We start from the raw sequence: 18,397 nt of genomic DNA, 5'->3' as shown, positions 1-18,397 counted from the left end.
ACCATATGGCCCACAAAGCCTAAAGTATTTACTGTCTGGCCCTTTACAGAAAGTCTGCTGACCCCTAACTTAAAGGCTGGGCTAGGCCAATGTCATCCATAATAGCATTTCACAGCAACTTGTGTCCCAAGGTATTTAAAAATTCTTTCCACTAACAAGTTTATCTTTACAATCAAGTCCACTCAAAGAAACTGCCTGAAGTTTGGGCTTGAAAACTGTGCCAGGTGAGATTCAAATAAGGTGCATATAAGAATTTAGTAAAGGCTCCTCTAGTTTGGAGGAATTTGCCTAAGAAGATGGAAATATCAAATTTTCTTCACTACAACATTCTCTTAAATTCAGAAAGTCAGTGGCTCAGTAGGAGCCATTCACATCCCCTGACCTCCTTGGGGGGACCCCAGGAGTGGCAGTTTCCTGCAGGCCATCATGCTTGTCTCTCCAGAAGTCCTCACAGAGTGGCCTCTCTCTAAGTGCTATCACCTGACTGAGCTAAGTGGGGCTGGAGAGAAAGTCCCAGAAAGGTGTAGGTGTAGTTTCCTGAAAACAATCAATATTCCCTAGCATGTTTTGTTTTGGGGTTCTGTTTAGCACCCCACTATTCTCCCTTCCTATCCTTTCTGAAAGCCATGGCTAAAACACAACTCCAAAGGAGCGAGGCACTGTCGTCATATCATAGTCAGTGTCCTCTTCATCCCTAGAAGGGAGGCTGCCTGGGAGCTGGCTTTGAGCCCGGGAGTGCCAGGGAGCTCTGCGCACTCCCAAGGCCTGTCAGGAGGTCTGAGTGACAAAACAAGAACCAAAACAAGGAGTGAGGGCTTCTTACACTTCCCTTTCCCCAGAGCTCAAGATCTGCAAATGATTATAAGCCATTATGATTACTTTTACTACAAACACAAAAAAGTCTGGGCTTCCTTTACAGGAGTCTCCTTTTAAGAAATAGGAGTGACATACATTATAATAAATAAAATAAAATAAGCATCTGTGTTAAATTCTAGAATTAACACGGCAGCAGAAAACATGATGATGGAAGAAACCATCTGGAAGGGATATCATTCAACTCATCCAATCAAAAAGCACAAATAACACATGTGGCACCTACACGTGCTTTCTGGGCAGTGAAACAGAAGAGCATCATTTCGCTGAGCTAGAACCCTTTAGAACTAGGTTCGAGCTTGAGGTAAAAGAGAAACTTGGAGCAGGTAATCTGACCTCGAATGCAGTGCTTCCCAATCTGTTTCACTTCACAGCACATACAGAACTTGCTAGTACTTGATAGCACACTAGGGTAAGCAGATAGGACTGCTAGCAGGAGTCCCCAGGGGCCTGGAGCCAGCCTGAGGGCTGAGGATGCACTGTCTCAGCCAAAGGCGAGGCAGCTCTGGTCTAAGCTGTTGACTGCAATCACCCAGTGGTCAAACTGCTCTGTATTTCTGCCGTCACTGTGATCTCCGAACCAGCTGGTCCTTCACTCAACAAATAGGCATCATACTAGCGTCCTCCACCTCACTCATTCTGAAGGTCATCATGGAAACTGATTTCTTGGAAAGACGAAACTTCTGGTTTAGCAGATTTATTCTGCACTCAAGGGCATACTGTGTGATGGATGGTATCCCCTTTCAGAGAGGCCTCTCACAGAGCTTCCCTGAGGCTAGTGTAAAAGGACATATTTTGGGGCACTGCCACCAAAAATGTGGACATAGTGAATGGAGGCAAACAAAGCATCAGAGAGCAACTCTAGCAGCTACACCAAAAGCGCCAAGGAAAAATGGATTGTTGTGAGGGCAAATGCAGGCGGTACGCACAGAAGAACAAACGCGATGACTTCTGAATGGGGCCATCGGCTGATTTATAAAGGATCTTGCCAGTGGCCCTGGCTGTGGGAGACAGATGCGCTCCTCCTTCTAAAGCTGTGCTCCACACACTTGTTTTCTGGGGAACCCAAGGAATCAACTCCAAGGATGCAAATCCATTATTTTCAAACCTTAATTAACTGGAACCTACTTAGGACTTTTGAGGGTTTTTTCCTCACTTTGAAGGAGGAAAACTTTTCTCTTTTAAGTCAGCACGGTGTAAACCAAGGAAAAGAGAACAAAGTGTGAGCTATTTCTTGTACAGAAGCAACTCATTTACTCTTTGGGGCTTCGGCATTCTAATTTATAAATTGAGAGGGCCAAGGAGATTTAGATACCTCAGGTTATTTTCAGCAATAGAATTCTGATTTTACGACACGCCAACAGATCAGTATCCATCAATAACCCGTGATCACTCTTCTACCCTGACTACCATACCCCTCCTCATGTGAGCTGAGATCACTAAGTCTTTCACAGTTTCTAGAGTGCTTTGCATATTTAATTCAATTGACCTTTATAGCAATCTGATGGGCTAAGGTCTCTAAAATGTTATAACAGAAACCCTCTCATTTGATGTGCTTGAAGCGATGGTTAGTTATTCGAAGAAGCTAGCTAAAGAGAAGAATCATACAGAAGAGACAGATATATAACTAAACATTTGTTTTAACTTAATTTATATAAATGTACATCCATTCACTGTTTTTTTAAAAAATGTAAATCTTTTAAAAAAGAATATGTTAATTGGATTTCTATTTTTTTCTGAATAAACTACACTCATAATTCATTAACTATAATTTAGTTTTTGTTTCTTTAAAAGAGAGTGAGAACTTAGACATTGTAAAGCAATCTGGGTATAGAATTCTCCCTGAATTTTATGATTTTTTCCCCTACTCTTCTATAGTTGTCACAACCAGATAGCAGAATTTTTGAAGATTCATCCCCATCAAGTTTTTCCAAACAATTTAACTTATTTTTCACAGAAACAATAGCTGTCTGTTTTATGCTCTTATTTGATCAGTTTACCTAATAGTCAGTAAAACTGCATAATGATAAAACAACATGTACAAGTGGCATAACCAGGTTTGGGAATACATAGGGTTGACCCTGATACACACAATTCCCCTGGTGGGAACAGAGGTAGAAAGGAGCACTAGCCAGTGTGTGTAACATGCCATGGGCACTGACCACTGTGTCCTGCAGAAGGAATGATGAGCACTGGCTGAGATGATCATGGGGCATCCAGGCGACGAGTTCAAGAAGGCAGGTGGAGAGGCTTGTCTGGAGCCTGGGAAGGAGGGCAGGGCTAGAGAGACAGATTGTGGCATCATCAGCATCCAGTTGGTAGTTAAAATCCTATGAGTAGAGGAATTCATTCAGGAAGGGAGTGTGGATGGAGGAAAAAGAAAGAGGGTGGGGTAGACCCCCAGGGAATGCCAATCCTAAAGGGGTGAGCAGAGGAAGAGGCTTCTGTAAAGGGACCAGCAGGACATCACTGAAGATGTACGAAGGGAAGCAGAGAAGCAAGAGGTGAAGCTACAAAGGGTCAAATGCAGGACAGAAGACTAGGAAGCAAGAACTAAAAAGCATCCTTGGATTTGACAACCAGGCAGCCACTGGTGAGTGACAATGACAGCATGTTCACACCCCCCCAAAGGACTTCACTCAAGGAAGGAAAGAGATATTCTGTCATCTCCTATGCCTTTGGTCCTCTTCCACTGGCTTTGCTGTCTTCTTCAGCAGCCACTCTGCCTACTGTCTCCTTATCAGCATTCTTGAGCAGACTGCTCAGGCTGCCTGAGCCCAGGCAAGGGAAGGAGGAGCACGAGAGCTCCAGAAGACACCTTGACTCCCACAAGCACAGGCAGAACAGATTATCCACTCATCCCAAGAGCTGTTAACTTATTCCTAGGCCCAGGGCAGTAACCATTTACAATGTCCGCTGAGAAGCATTTGTGTTAAGTATATCACAAAAGGTGGGATGAAACGAAATCTTCGAGTAGAAAGTTTTAAAACAAGACTTTTGAGATCTCTCCAGGCTCAAAGGTTCAGAGAAAGAATTCTCTGTGAGGCTATGCTCTGCCAATGGTCTGATAAACAGCTCCCTCAGCCAGGCCTGTGGCCCAACTCATTTTTCAAACACCCAGAGGTTTCCCATAGCACACAGTGACCAGGGAAAGCCAGTTCTCTGGGGTTTGCGTAAGAAGCATAAATGAGAAGAAAAAAATTGCACGATACAGAACACAGGCTCTACTCTATAATGTCCTGACAAGTAATGAGGAAATAATTCCTGGATCTTAAGAGTTACCAAGTGTCAGACATGGTAATTCGACTGGGTTTGAGTGACAGCTGTCTGAGTCCCAGAAGGCCTGGCAGGGCCTCGAGTAGTCTCTACCATTCCAGGTCATCATTTTCCCCAATAGCCAACGTTCTACAGACTCCTCAGTTCTCTGCTTCTTCAGATAGTAATCTAGAATTTGTAAACACGTAACTCTTTCTGGAAGACAGAGATTAAGAAGCACTTTTTTTTAAGCCTCACAATCAGATACTGATTAACTGCCTTCTAAACTTCCATGTTTCCTGTTCCTGCCTCCATTAAGAGGGATTTGAGGTAGAAACTGAGGTGAGGATCAAATACTGGACACAGCCTTACCAGGGAAGACCAGCTAGGAGTTTTGGTCACAGAGTCGCCCACAGAGACACCACCCTTTTGCCCTGACTCACGTCATTAGGCCTCGTGAGCCTGTGGAGTTCGGGAGGCTGGGTGGGAGTTAGCTCCCGCCTGCCTCAGAGAACACTGTTTTAGTGCAGCGATTGTGGAAAGCAGGAGGGAAGGGCCCAAGACTGTCATGCTAAATCTCATGCATACTGGGTTCAGGCACAAGTCCAATCTGTTGGTTGCATTGAAAAAAAGGGTGACTGACCTGATCCAAACGCAGGGCGCCATCCACAAATCGCTGCTTGCGTAGCTCCTTTGCAATTCCGTGGAGATTCAAGACAGCCCGGTGTACCTCCTCACTGGTGTGCTCCGGGGAGATGGGGGGCAGCTCCTTCTCAGGGATTTTCTTAGTAGGGCTTTCAATCATGCTCTGTGCATGTTCATAGCTCAGTTTGGTGCAGGAGCGGATGATAGTCCGGCCAAACCATTCATCAAGGATCTGCAGAGATGAACAGGCTGTGAGGAGAATTTTTCTCAAGTTTTCCTTTCATGCAACCATTTATGCATACACATTCTACAGGGATTTACTGAGCACTGACTTTGCACTCAGAATGGTGTTAGGTTCTGGCTAGGCATACAGACCAATCAGATGCAGAAGCTACTGCCCTCAGGGAGCTTAGACTTAACAGGCAGTGGAGGCCGAGGGAAGGCCTCCATGCATGCGGTGGCACAGGCAAGGCCAAGAAGGAGACTTGAAGTGAAGGACCTGCTGGAGGCTTTTTCATCAATGAATGATGACAGATGGGGAATCTGTGGGCTTGGTAATGGATCAGATGTGGGATGAGGGAGAAGGGGGGGGGCCACTGACAGAAACAGAGAACACAGGTAGAGAAGCAGGATGGAGGCAGAAAGAGAAAACCACCTCCAACTTACTCTATTTGGGGCACTTATGTAGAAATAAAGGTCCAGAAGAGGGCTTCTCAAGCTCAGCACTATTAGACTAATTCTTTGTTGTTGGACGGGGGGCTGTCCTGTGCATTGTAAAATCTTTATTTATCAGTATCCTTGAATTCTACCTACTAAATGCCAGCAGCACCTCCCCTCAACCCTTGGAGCTGACAACCACAAATGTGTCCACACACTGCCAAACTTCCCCTGGGGGAAACTCGGTCCAGGATAAGACCCACTGGGCTCAAAGCAGATACACCCAAGTTTAGCGGTAGTGCTTGCTGAGTGGTAGAATTACTGTTGATCTGTATTTTATCCTTTCAATTTGTCTGTATTTTCTATGATGAGCATTTATTACTTTTAAAACAAAAATAAAACAAACAAAATATCTTGGGGACTCCTGAGTCTGAGATGCGAGGAGGAGATCCAGATGTGGGCATGTAGCAGGCAGTCGGGGTGTGGGCCTGGGGCACGGGGAGATGACTAGTCTGGAGGAGGGGAGCAGGCATCATCAACTGGAAAGTCCAAGGAAAAGAGTTGAAGCTGCATTCTCAACCACCTCCCCCATTTTAGGGAGCAAAAAGAGAAGCTGGAGATGAAAAACAAGAGAGCTCAAAGAGATAGGAGAAAAATCAGAAGCATCCACTGTTAGGAAAAGCAGGAGAAAAAGGCTTTAAGAAAGAGGTACACAAAAGCAACAACAGACACGTAGCACGTAGACAGGCACCATATATACACTTTCCATACTATACACACAACAACTATTTAATTCACATGGCAACCCTATGAGGTAAGTGTTTTATTATCCTCATTCTGCAAACGAGGAAACTAAGGCACAGCCACACTAAGTAATGTGCCCGGGGTCATACCGCTAGAGAATGGCAAAACCAGGAACTGAACCCGGGCAGTTGCGCCCCAGAGTCCGAGCTTTTAACCTCTAGCATATGTCAGATACCACTTGGACTCAAGGAGGATGAAAACAAAGAAAAAGTCTTCGCTTTTAGCATTTGCTTATTGGTGATCTTTAGGAAGCCTATTTTAGGGGGAAAAATATGAGGGGGGGGGTACAGAGTCAAACTGCAAAGCTTTCAGGCTTGTGCTGTGAATAGATTACGAGATGCTGCCACGCCATAATGGTTCCTCTCACCAGGAGGGCAGCCAGAGCTCTGCCTTCCATCAGCCTGGCGTGCACACCCCATGTGCCATTCAAATAGCAACATCTTCTCTGCGTGTCATGATGTGAAAAAGTTTGGGGAGCTTTGGGTTCAGGATAGGTGGATGGCTAGCAGTGGAGGCAATGCATTGAGTGTGGATGTCTGCTTCCAGAAGGATGGCAGGACAGAGGATTGTGCTGTGTTCGCAGGGTGAAGGGAAGAAGCAAGTAAAAAGGAAGATTGAAGATACAAGAGAACGAAAGGCTCTCAGGCCAAGTAGAGGTCACCCATCCATGAGAGGAAGAGGGGCTTGGAGAGGAGGCAGGAAGGAAGGGGAGGCAAGAGGCAAGGGAGGTGATCTTGAAGGGAAGAAGAGGGAAATTGAAAGTGCTCATATCAGATAGCCCCAGTCTATAGAGTCAAGTGTAAGAAAAAGAATGGGGAGGAGTCTGGGGGAGGCTTCAGAGCATAAAGAAAGTGGAAATGCTCTGAGATCAATGCTGTGGGAAATAAGATTCATGAGCATGGAAAAGCCAGATGTGCTGAGCCACAGAGTGGGCTCGGGAGAAGGGAGGGAGCTCCAGTCAGTAGCAGAACCTTTCAGCCTGGGCTGGCAAACATTCCTCCTGCCTTCCTTTTCAGCAGCCAAACCATTCAAACCCCAAGCTCAGAGACAATGCTTCCCGAAAGAAGGCCATCTGAAGGATCCATAGGTGTTTCCAGTGGGGAAAGGAGAGAGCCCAGTGCAGAGAAGCTGTCCATGTCGCAAAGCCTCTATGGAAAACAGCTTCTACCCTGGGAGCCTAGAGGCCCCTCTGATACACTCACCTTCCCTTGAAGGAAGAACCAATACCCTTAAGATGGCAGCTATGAAGCACAGAAGGAGAATGAATGGTAGCAACCACTTACATTTCTCTTTGATTCAGTGCAAAGAGTCTTATTATAAAGTGTCTTGGATCTGTAATATCAGACTTTAATTGTCTTAAAAAAAAATCCTCAAACTACACTTTTTGGATTATTTCAAGAACCATTCCTATCCAAAAACGCAAGTGAATCAAATATCTTGCTCATGACTCTTCTGCTGTGGCAAGCGGGTCCTGAATTTGGCTCTCAGGTGGTGTCTGTTTGTGTGTGCCGAATGCAGGAGAAACTGTAGAGCCAGCTCCAGGTATTGTCCAACAGTCCCGTGGGAAGTGGTGTGTGCAGGTCTCCAGAAGAGCCCTCTTCAAGGTCAGCCCGTGTTTGTCCTTCTATCACATCCACATTTCCTGAAAACTTCCCACTAATGGAGTTGCTCCAACCTCCTCTAGAATGACAGGGCCACGACCTACTCATTCTTGTGGTCACAAAGTTTCCCCCTGGAGACTCAGCTTGTTTCCTTTTCTCCATTTCATTCCAAACCCAGTCAATCCTCCCCCTTCTGTGTGTCCACATTTTGTTTGACAGTCTATCTTTAGCATGCTTGGGGAAACTTTCCTTTCCATTCTATTCCACTCCCCTCTTGCAGACACTTTACAAGTAGTCTCGTAAGTTCCCTCAGGCAACGAGGTCGTAGGATATCTGGTTTCCTGGGGTCTGTGTCTCTTTCTTCTGGAGGACACAGGAGACCACTACACACTTACACAGGGTAACCACCTCACACAAGGAGACTGTACCACCTTGAGTGGGCATCAATTTTCACGTGAACTGGTGGGTGAAGACTGCTTTACCAATCTAATGACAGCTTCAGGCCATCTCCCCAGAAATATTTATGCACAAAATTCTGCAGTAAGTTTCACGAGGTTCCTAGACACCTTGCCACCTCCAAGCCCATGTATCCTGGCTCTAAACAGAGCTTTGCTGCTCCCTCTGAACCCTCTGACTGTACCAGGGGCTACTTTTAATCCTGAAGAGTTCTTAAAATTTATTACCTATAACTTGGCAAAATAAGAAATCTACCACTCTGTATCACAGCTCACTAACCACACACATTGTCTGCACTATCTCAGTTTGAGCCGTTTAAAAAAAATTATTTTTTATTGTGGTAACACTGGTTTATAACATTATATAAATCTCAGGTATACATCATTATATTTTGATTTCTGTGTAGATTACATCATGTTCACGACCCAAAGACTAATTACCATCCATTACCACACACGTGTACCTAATCACTCCTTTCGCCCTCCTTCCTCCTCGCTTCCCCTCTGGTAACCACCAATCCAATCTTTGTCTCTATGTGATTGTTTGTTGTTGTTTTTATCTTCTACTTACGAGAGAGATCATACAGTATTTGACTTTCTCCCTCTAACTTATTTCGCTTAGCATAATACTCTCAAGGTCCATCCATGTTGTCACAAATGGCTGGATTTCATCGTTTCTTATGACTGAGTAATATTCCATTGTGTATATATACCACATCTTCCTTATCCATTCATCCCTTGATGGGCACCTAAGCTGCTTCCAAGTCTTGGCTATTGTGAATAATGCTGCGACGAACATAGGGGTGCATATGTCTTTATGCATTTGTGTTCTTTGGATAAACACCCAGCAGTGGAATAGCTGGATCGTATGGTAGTTCTATTCTTAATTTTTTGAGGAAGCTCCATACTGTTTTCCATAGTGGCTGCACCAGTTTGCACTCCCATCAGCAGTGTATGAGGGTCCCCTTTTCTTCACATCCTCTCCAACACTTGTTATTTCCTGTCTTGTTAATTGTAGCCATTCTGATGGGTGTGAGGTGATATCTCATTGTAGTTTTGCTTTGCATTTCCGTGATAGTTAATGATGTTGAACATCTTCCCTAAACCACATTTATTTTTTTGAGGAAGATTAGTCCCGAGCCAACATCAGCTGCCAATCTTCCTCTTTTTGCTGAGGAAGACCGGCCCTGAGCTAACATCTGTGCCCATCTTCCCCTACTTTATATGTGGGACACCTACCATAGCATGGCTTGCCAAGTGGTGCCATGTCTGTACCCAGGATCCGAACCAGTGAACCCCGGGCCACCGAAGCAGAACAAGCCACTTTTTTCTTAATGGGCACCTCTGCTCCTTAAGTTTGTTTCCTTCTCAGTGAATGACAGATGCCCTGCTTAACAGTACACATGAGCACCACCACATCTGAGCCAACAGCGCTGACGAGAAGTTTGTTATAGCTTTTTCACCTTACTTGAGCTCCCCCTCCCCATAATGCCTGCATCAGAAAATCTGTACCAACCTTCTTTTTGGAGATACAAAGGGCTGAAGTGGCAGCTCTGAAGAGCCATCAAGAACCTCCTGGCCCAGTGACAGTGGCCTCAGGCAGCAGAACCTATCCTGCTTTAACACAATCCAGTGTTTCTGGGAATCGTTCCTGACACACAGACTAAGAAAATTCTTAGGCCAGGAAAACAGGCTTGAAACCATCTTGTGAGGGAGCAGGGAAGCAAGGATGTCCACTGCAGCCTTACACAGAGAAGGGCAGCAGGAAAGCAAAGACTCAAGGGCGGGGGGAGGTCCAGGGGCAGCATGCCTTACAGTATGGGAGGAAGGCCTCTCTGGATGGAACACCTCATTAATTTCCAATTTGGAAACTATATTCACATCAACGCCCCATCCAAAACCAGGGCCAGTGGCAGAAGACAAAAGGACAAAGAGTTTTTCATGGAAAAAGTAAAAAAGCCACAGGAAGCTTCATAAACAAAACCCTTCAGAAAGGAGATCGTGTCTTTTCTCCTTCCTTTGCTTAATCACAGGATTTGGGTCACTTCCTTTCTGCAGACAGCAAGTTTTCTGCAGACACTCTAGGACACTACTAGAACGTCAGATTAAATACCAAGCCAACAACGACTGAAGGCATATGGCTGGGAAAACCTGGTTGGAGAAGAGCAAATAATGTATAGGTCAAGACCTACTTTCCTGCACCAGGTAAGACAGGAAACAGCATGACACTGCAGCAGAGCGCTCCCACACCTACTACTTTTTAAAATCTCTTTAACACATCTGGGAGGAGTGCATTATTCAGCCCATTTTACAGTTGAGAAAATAGGCTGGGGATTTGTGAAAAGTCACACAAAACAGACAGAGATAGACGGTGAAATAAAGAAAACAAGTATGCCCCAAAATATACCAACTTTCCATACTTTATAGATACAAAGTTGTGAGGAAACCGCCACATTCTTTGAAAACTGTTCACTGCCATTCAAATGTATTTTAAAATTTATCTTCTAAGAAATGTCAGTGGCTTACTAAGAAATCTCTAGTTCACAAAACTGCTAATGGGGTTAATTTGTAATTTTAAGTAATTAGATGTAATGTCATTTCTGAACAGCTCTGGGATTCTGTATGTAAAATATACAGTTAAATAAAAAACATATCAGGAAGAAAGAAACATTTTCCTGGTTGGAATAAAACCAAGCTGTCTGGGGTGGCCAGGGGTGGGGTGGGGCAGACTTCTGCCACTGCACAGCTATGAACACCAGGCAATCACCCTGGGGGAGGGAGACAGTGGTGAGAGAAGTCAAACGTGCCAAGAAGAACGTGTCTGAAAAGGAACTGGGCAGAGGAGGAGGGGCTCCAAGACAGCTCAGAGAGGCAGATGACCACAGTCTGTGACAGGAAGGTGCTAGTGCCTGCAGGGGGCAGAGGCAGTGGGGTGGCAGCTGGCTGAGGAGCGAGCAGGGGTCTCCTCCGCTAGGCTCACTCCTTGTGCCAGGGCCACTGTGAGTGAGTGAGTGAGCCACAGGCCACTTCTTGAAGAACAACAGGGAAGACCACGGTAGGATTAAAGAGTAAATAACAAGAGGGAAGCACCGTCAGCGACACACTTCATTTAGACCTAGCTGCGTCCTCTCCTACTGCGTGGAGAGGCTGTGAGGCTGCACTGGGCCCACCAGAGACCTCTGCCAAGGGCGCTGAGGAGGGAGCATGGGCAGCAGAGGACCACGTGTTTGCCAGCCTGTTTTAGTTTATAAGGCAGTTTGTGTGCTAGAATTTCCTGGAAGATTTATTTGTACAGAAAACAAGCCTAACTGAGTAAACTGTACTCTCTTCTAGTATCTCAGGTCACCTGCCATCAGCCTGGCTGACCCCCAGCCTGTAATGGGCCCCTTCCCATCTTGACCTGAAGACAGCTGTCTAAACTTCTAAGCCTAAGAGGAAGGAAACCAGGAAACTTCCTCAAGTGTTTGCCTTGCAAATCTAGGAAATGGCAGGATGGTGAGAAGAACCTGAAGGCCCAGATGTCATTAGGAGACAAAAATTCCATTCCTACGACAGAGGATGAGGGTGCCAAGCCTGAGCAGTCCTTGGAGTGTTCCCTTTAATGGCAGACAGTTGCGTGGGGATGGGGAGGGCAGGAGGAGTCTTTAAAGGTGGCATACTGGGAGGCCCACAGGCTGTGGGAAGGAAGTTGGAGGTGGGGGAGAGGGAGGAAGGGTTAGGAGAGCCATGGTGGAAGCCTTCCAAGGACTGGGTTCACACAGACCCAGGAAGCGCAGAAGCACAGATTCTAAAGAAGTAAGGTTAATTCAGCCCCAGCCTTTCAACAAGACCAACCTTAAGCAATCTCTCAAAAACAGAGGTCCATCCTTCTTTTAAAGACACCTAGCACAGTGACCTGTCATATTGTTTACTAACCTCAGGGCCCAAGTTCCTAGATTTAAATCAAATTCACTATTAGGAACATCAAAATACAGGAGAAAAGCTGATTACAAATGACTTTTAGCTCTCCATGACAGTCATTAATGATAAATGTCTCTTTCAGTTTCGTTTTTTATTTCTTGACAATATTTTACTTTGAATTCTTATTTTAATACCAAGGATACACAGCAAAATTTGTGCTCACGATTTAGTCTGCTGTTACCTTGAAGCGACCTTAGGTAAGCCTCTAATTGCTTGGTCCCTTCATTAGCAAACGGGGACACAAGGGATGGAGAAGACAGCAGAGTTCTGCCAAAGGCTTCTCTGGTCCTAGGCTGTCTTTACAGGCCTGAAATAGAACAATTCTGCCCCAGCTCTGCTAAGGACTAAAGTTAGATATTCTAGGAACTTTTCTATTATTCTCAGAATCAGTCTTTGAAGCTATTGTCTCTCACTGGGAGCTGCTTGGGCAAGATTCCCACTGCACTGTCCAAGGATGAAACACGAAACACAACGCTGCATTTCTTTATCATTAACTGAAGCCCCAAGTTACACGATACTATGCATGAGTCTCAGACACCTATGTTGACCCCAGAAGAGCACATCATTTTATTTTTCAAGTTCCAGAGATTTCTATGGGTGGCAGCAGCAGGGTGGTCATGGAAAAGCAGTTGGGGTAAAAGTCCGAGGAGGGGTCGGGAAGCAGCAGCACACCTTTCCCGGCGTGGGCTGTGTTAGTCCCTCCTCGACAGCCAGGATACGGCCCAGGAGTGCTGAGAAGGCTGCTGCAGACAAAAATGCCTTACCAAGGGGAGCATCATTCTAATTAACCAGATTAAATGGAGAACGAGCTGTGAAAACAGATATGCAATTCACTTTATGAAATCATTTTTGAGCATTTTGGGGGTACATGGCACTGTGCTGTGGTGGTGGGGAGAGATTAAAATAATTAAGAATGGGCTCTGCTTACAAGGATATTAAAACTAGTAGGACAACAGATCTGTGCACAAATGGCTCTAACGTGCAGTTGACAGATGCTACAGGGGAGGAAAGATGGGAAAATGGATTCTGACAGGGATGTTGGGGGTTCTCCCGTCTGAGCATCTTCTCAGGTGGTCCTCGGCCTCCTATTGGGAGCTAATCCCTCCTCTGAGGTTTGGGTCCTGAGCCTCCCACTTCCTTCATGACCTAGCTCCAAAAACCTGTTCCTTCTTTCCTCATCTTCCACATCTCCTTTTCCATTCGTCTTCCCACACAGCCTACAAACATACTTCAACATCTCTCATCTTTATATTAAAAAAACGTTTTTTATTTTTTGTTTTTTCATGTTAAAAAAACAGGGAGAAAAGTCTCAAAATAATTCTTACTTTCCTTTTACTACAATGGTAATATGCATTCATCACAGAAAATTTAAAATACAGGTGGGAAAAGGAGAAGAAGAAACATCTCCTATAAATCCACCATCAGGAGATAACTACTGCTTCTATTTCACTGCATATTTAATTCCTGTATCTTCAATACTTTGTATAGTGTTTGAACAGATCAAATACCTAGTGAATATTTACTAAGTGAGTAAATGAAGGACTAACAACAGTTTCATGGAAGAAGTGACATTTCAGCTGGATCTCGAAGGCTAAGTAGGATTCATACTGGTAGAGATGAGGGGAAGGAGATTCTAGGAAGAGGGAAAAGCATATGCAAAGACTCAGAAGTGTGGCAATTCCATACTAGGCCCAACAAACCCTTCAGAGGCTGAGGAGACTGGAGGATGGGTTGTGGATGGTCATGTAGTTGGGGAGGTCTTCGCATGTCATGCTCTGGAGATTGGACTTTTGTGGATAATCATAGCTCACTGTCATGCTGTAAGAGGATGTTGAGCAACAGTGCAATAGAACCAGATTCAGCTTCTAGAAAGTCATCTAACAGCAGTGGGGAAATAGAATGGAGAGTCCGTGAACAGTCTCCCCCAACCATCCTAAGGAAGGATGGCAAGGATTTGAGCGGGGGCTGTGACTGTGGTAACAGAAAAGAGGATTGATCAGAGACACTTTGCAAAGGTAGACTGTTAGCACTTCGAACTGCTCGGATGTAGCAGATGTGAAGCAGACTAGAGACTGAGTCTGAGTGGCTCAGAGGATGCTGATGCCATTAAAAGAGCTAGAGAACAGAGGGCTCAAATTCAGGTTGGAACAGGAGCACGTTTTACTGCGTAGAGAGAGAGAAAAGGACGAGGAAGGGCAGAGAGGAATTTTGACTCTCTGAAGAGGGGACTTCAGCAGGTCAAGCTGGCTGGTCTCTCTGGTTTCCAAGGAGGAGAACTGAGTTTCGCCTGGGGAACGTGGATCTTGAAGGAAAGAGGAATGCAAGGCAAAGATGAAGGCTGGAGCCAAGAATAAAGGTTTGAAACAGCTACATTAACAATAAATAAAAAGGATTTCTAAGTAGCACTGAAGGTCCAGCTGAAGAAAGACAGGCTGAACTGGTACATACCACAGTTCTACAATGTCCAATGTTCAAAATGGGGTGTGTTAGGCAGGGACTGGAAAGATTATCCTACAAGGTAAGCTACAAGGAACGGGCAGACACTTGACAGATGTCCTTAGACGGCAGATAGGGAAGTTTGACTTCAACTGAAGTCAGGTCATGGAATTCGGGCTGGGGAGCTGCTACGTAGTGGAAAGCTCAGTTACACAGTAAAAGCCAGCTTTTCCCATGTGAGCAAAGATGCTCTGGGAAATGAGAAGAGACTCTGTAGTCCATGTATTTCTAGCAGAGAAGATAGGGAGAAAAGAGCAGGAAAAAAGCCCCATTGTAAACACTTTTTTTAGATTTCATTCTAATGAGAAACTGAAGAGTTTTAAAAAAGGAGAGATGGAGCTGTCCTGGTGGTGTAGTGGTTAAGTTTGCACACTCTGCTTAAGCGGCCCAGGGTTCACGGGTTTGGATCCTGGGCACGGACCTACACAGCACTCATCAAGCCATGCTGTGTCCCATATACAAAATAGAGGAAGACTGGCACAGATGTTAGTTCAGGGACAATCTTCCTCAAGCAAAAAGAGGAAGATTGGCAACAGATATTGGCTCAGGGCCAATCTTCCTTACCAAAAATAAATAAATAAATAAATAAAGGAGGAAGATAAGACCTAACTTCTGATTTAGAAGGCTCACTCTGACTGCTGTGTAGAGAGAAGATGAAGAGGGGGTGGTACAGAAGCTAGCATAACCCTTAGGAGGCCACTGTAGTTCAGTGGGGGGCGGAGGGTAGCTTGGACCCAGTTGACAGTGCAGGCAGTGGTAAGAAAGGGGATAGATTCTGAAGGCAGTGAGAAGGCAAAGCTGAGGTGATTTACTGGTGGACTGGATGTGAGGGGTAAGAGAAAGACCAAAGTCAATAATGACCTCATGGTTTTGGCCTGCATAAATGGCTGAAATGAGACTGCCATTGACTGAGGTTGAAATGGGCAACTTCTGGAGCACTCTCTTGCATTCTAACTGAGCAAGACAGCACATGGTAGGGGTGTGTGGGAGATCTAAGCTGTGGACAGCTACTCTAACTATGAGACCCTTCCTTTATTATTCTGACCACTGACCCTGAGATTTTATAGTTCTAAGGCCTAAGGACTTAGTTATCAAGTCAGATTCATTGCTGTGACTTTCTTTAAAGTGTAAGACCAAATCAAGATGCCTCTGAAGTGGGGCACAGAGACGTGGTCTCTGTTTTGCAGGACCTTAGCACTAAGTGAGACAGAAATGACAGAGGTGTTCAGGAGATAATGAGGTCACTGGACTGACACGGTCAAAGTAGATTTCACGGTACCAGAGTTGAATCTTATAAAGCATAAGATTTATTTAGGTTTGTTTTTCCTTATGACAATATATAATCACAAATTTCTAGATCAGAGAACAATATTCTCACAACCAGTATGTGAGAAATACATCAAAAATGGATCCTTTAGAGTTTACTAATCTAAAAATCTGGTCACTGGTTTAATGAAAGCATATATGACCAAGATTTTCTTGGATGTTTCAAAAAATCTAGGGAATGTTTAAAAAAAGTTAGAATAGCCTTTCTATAGCTGACCACACCTGCTCCAGAAAGTAAGACATTCCAGTAGACTAAGGAAAAGCACAAAGTTTTCTCCACTTCAAGTCCAGGTGGAACTGGTGGCTGTGTCATACAGCAGTAGGGGCATGATGCTGTTGGCCCTGCTCTGGCTCTTTCTAAGTCCAAGCCCTTATACCACAAGAGGCCACCAGTACATACAAACCCAGCCTCAGGCTTTGGCCACCCTCCTCCTCATTCATTCGGGTTCTTGATGCAGGCTCACCTCCCTCCTAACCGGCTTTCTCTGGTTCCCTGACTCTCCTATCTGCATGCCCCCTCACCCCCCGCCCCCAACACAGGCTTTCCCTGCCAGTTGCCTTGCACAAGCAGTATCCCTTGGACACGAGTCTGGAATCTGACCTCTCATTTCATGCATCTTGACTGTGAGTAAGAGAGACTCATCTGTCACTACATCCCGGGACTAACCAACCAGGTCTGCCTCTCATGTGATCTCTTGGTCTGAGTAGGGTGTTTGGATGACCACAGTACAAGGAGCGTGGTTAGTGGGTCTTGCTCCATGACTGTCCCTAGTCCAAATCCTTGCACTTCCTATTTGGCTTGGTTTAATGGAGGCCCAGCATCCCCTCCTGGACGCTGTGCCTACTTCACACCTGCTCTCCAGCCTCCTGGTGCCAGAAGGCTTGGTCACTAGACACTGCCTCCAACAGAAACCCTAAAGACCAATTGAGTTTTCAGAGTTTGCCTCTTTCTAGTGCTTCTTTTATGACCCTCATATTTTAGAAGCTCATTAGGTCAGGCAGCTTTTTATTTCTTGGGTCTGACCCTGGCAGGCATAATTCAGATTCAAAGTTCTTTTCTGTTGACTCAAGTTAGTTTTCTTCTATGGGCTTTTATTCTCTATTTAGTTAAACTTTCACAAAAATAAGCATTTATAAAAATATAAAAGCAATACATGTTTTCAAAAAAACAGTAGAAAATACAAAAAAGTAGAAAAAATTACTCATAGTCTTACTACCCAAATACAACCACTGTTGGCATTCTATTTTACTTCCTTCTGGTCTTTTTCATTCTTTTTTTTCCCCGTGCATGTTCCTGCCCCCATCAAAATCTGATTGCTGGCATACTGTCTTCACAAATCCTTCTTCGTATTTCAGATAGTGTTTGCTTCTTGACTCTTAAAAAGGAACTTACTATCAGATATTTAGGAGTTGTAAAAACCAAATGTAATGTGTGTAACTTGTTTTGGATTCCAGTTTGGACAAATCAATGGGAGACAATCTGGGAAATGTAATTATGTATTGGATTTTGGATGAAACCAAGGCATTAGTATCAATTGTTAGGTGTGCTAACGGCATTGTGATTATGTAAGAAAATGTACAATTTATTTAGAGTCATATATCAAAATAAGTATGAGTGAAATGACATGATGTCTGTGGTTTGTTTTAAAATATTTTGGCAAAGAAAAAAAAATGTTGACAATAGTTGAATCTGGGAGATAGGGATAGTGGGCTTATTGTGCTATGTTTTTAACTTTTACGTATGTTTAAAATTTTTCAAAATAAAAATTAAAGTATCCATAGTTCAAACAGTCAAATGGTTTAAAAGGCTTACTATGAAAACAGCAGCCCGCCACCCCTCTCCCTCCTCTGCCCCTCCCCAAGGATAACCACTTTCACCTCTTTTAGCAGATTATTTCAGTACTTACTTTTATATTTCTATAAAACCAGCTTGATTGCTACTTCTTGATTTTTCAGTTTAAGCATTATACACAAACTTTTCACTACAGAAGAAGAGAATTTATTTTTCTTTCTACATACACTCACTTCCCCCAACCAAACCCACATAACCGCTCCGGGCCCTCTCCTCCCAATAAAGTTACATCATAACTATCAAACTTAACTATTATATTTATGAAAATACTAAGTGTTACTTTTCTTTCTTCCACAACTTTTTATTTTCACTGGAATTAATAACTGTCTTGTTTTAATTTGCTTGGCTTTTCTGTATATATTCTGTATATTAATCCATCCCAAATTTTCCATCAACTGTCTAAAACTGTGGTTCTCTGGTCTGTGGACTCCTGGGGCTCCATGAGACCCTTTCAGGGATCCATGGCGTCAGAC

The 18,397-nt window shown here is 44.4% G+C and overlaps 1 protein-coding gene across 33 annotated transcripts in view; it reads right to left on the bottom strand.

Annotated features, from left to right (window-relative positions):
• Window positions 1-18,397, bottom strand: part of DIS3L2 (DIS3 like 3'-5' exoribonuclease 2) — a 344,867-nt gene that overhangs the window by 72,605 nt on the left and 253,865 nt on the right. For all 33 annotated transcript variants that reach the window (XR_011439882.1, XM_023642560.2, XM_023642568.2 and 30 more), the window contains one exon: window positions 4,772-5,005. Coding sequence is in view for 32 of the 33 variants with exons in the window: in XM_023642560.2 (XP_023498328.1) it covers window positions 4,772-5,005 (234 nt within the window). In the remaining variant the exon portion in view is untranslated. The remainder of the gene's footprint in view (window positions 1-4,771; window positions 5,006-18,397) is intronic.

Source organism: Equus caballus, chromosome 6 (assembly GCF_041296265.1).
Source record: "Equus caballus isolate H_3958 breed thoroughbred chromosome 6, TB-T2T, whole genome shotgun sequence".
In the NCBI taxonomy this organism is placed as follows: Eukaryota; Metazoa; Chordata; class Mammalia; order Perissodactyla; family Equidae; genus Equus; species Equus caballus.
This window is presented reverse-complemented; position numbering and strand designations above follow the sequence as displayed.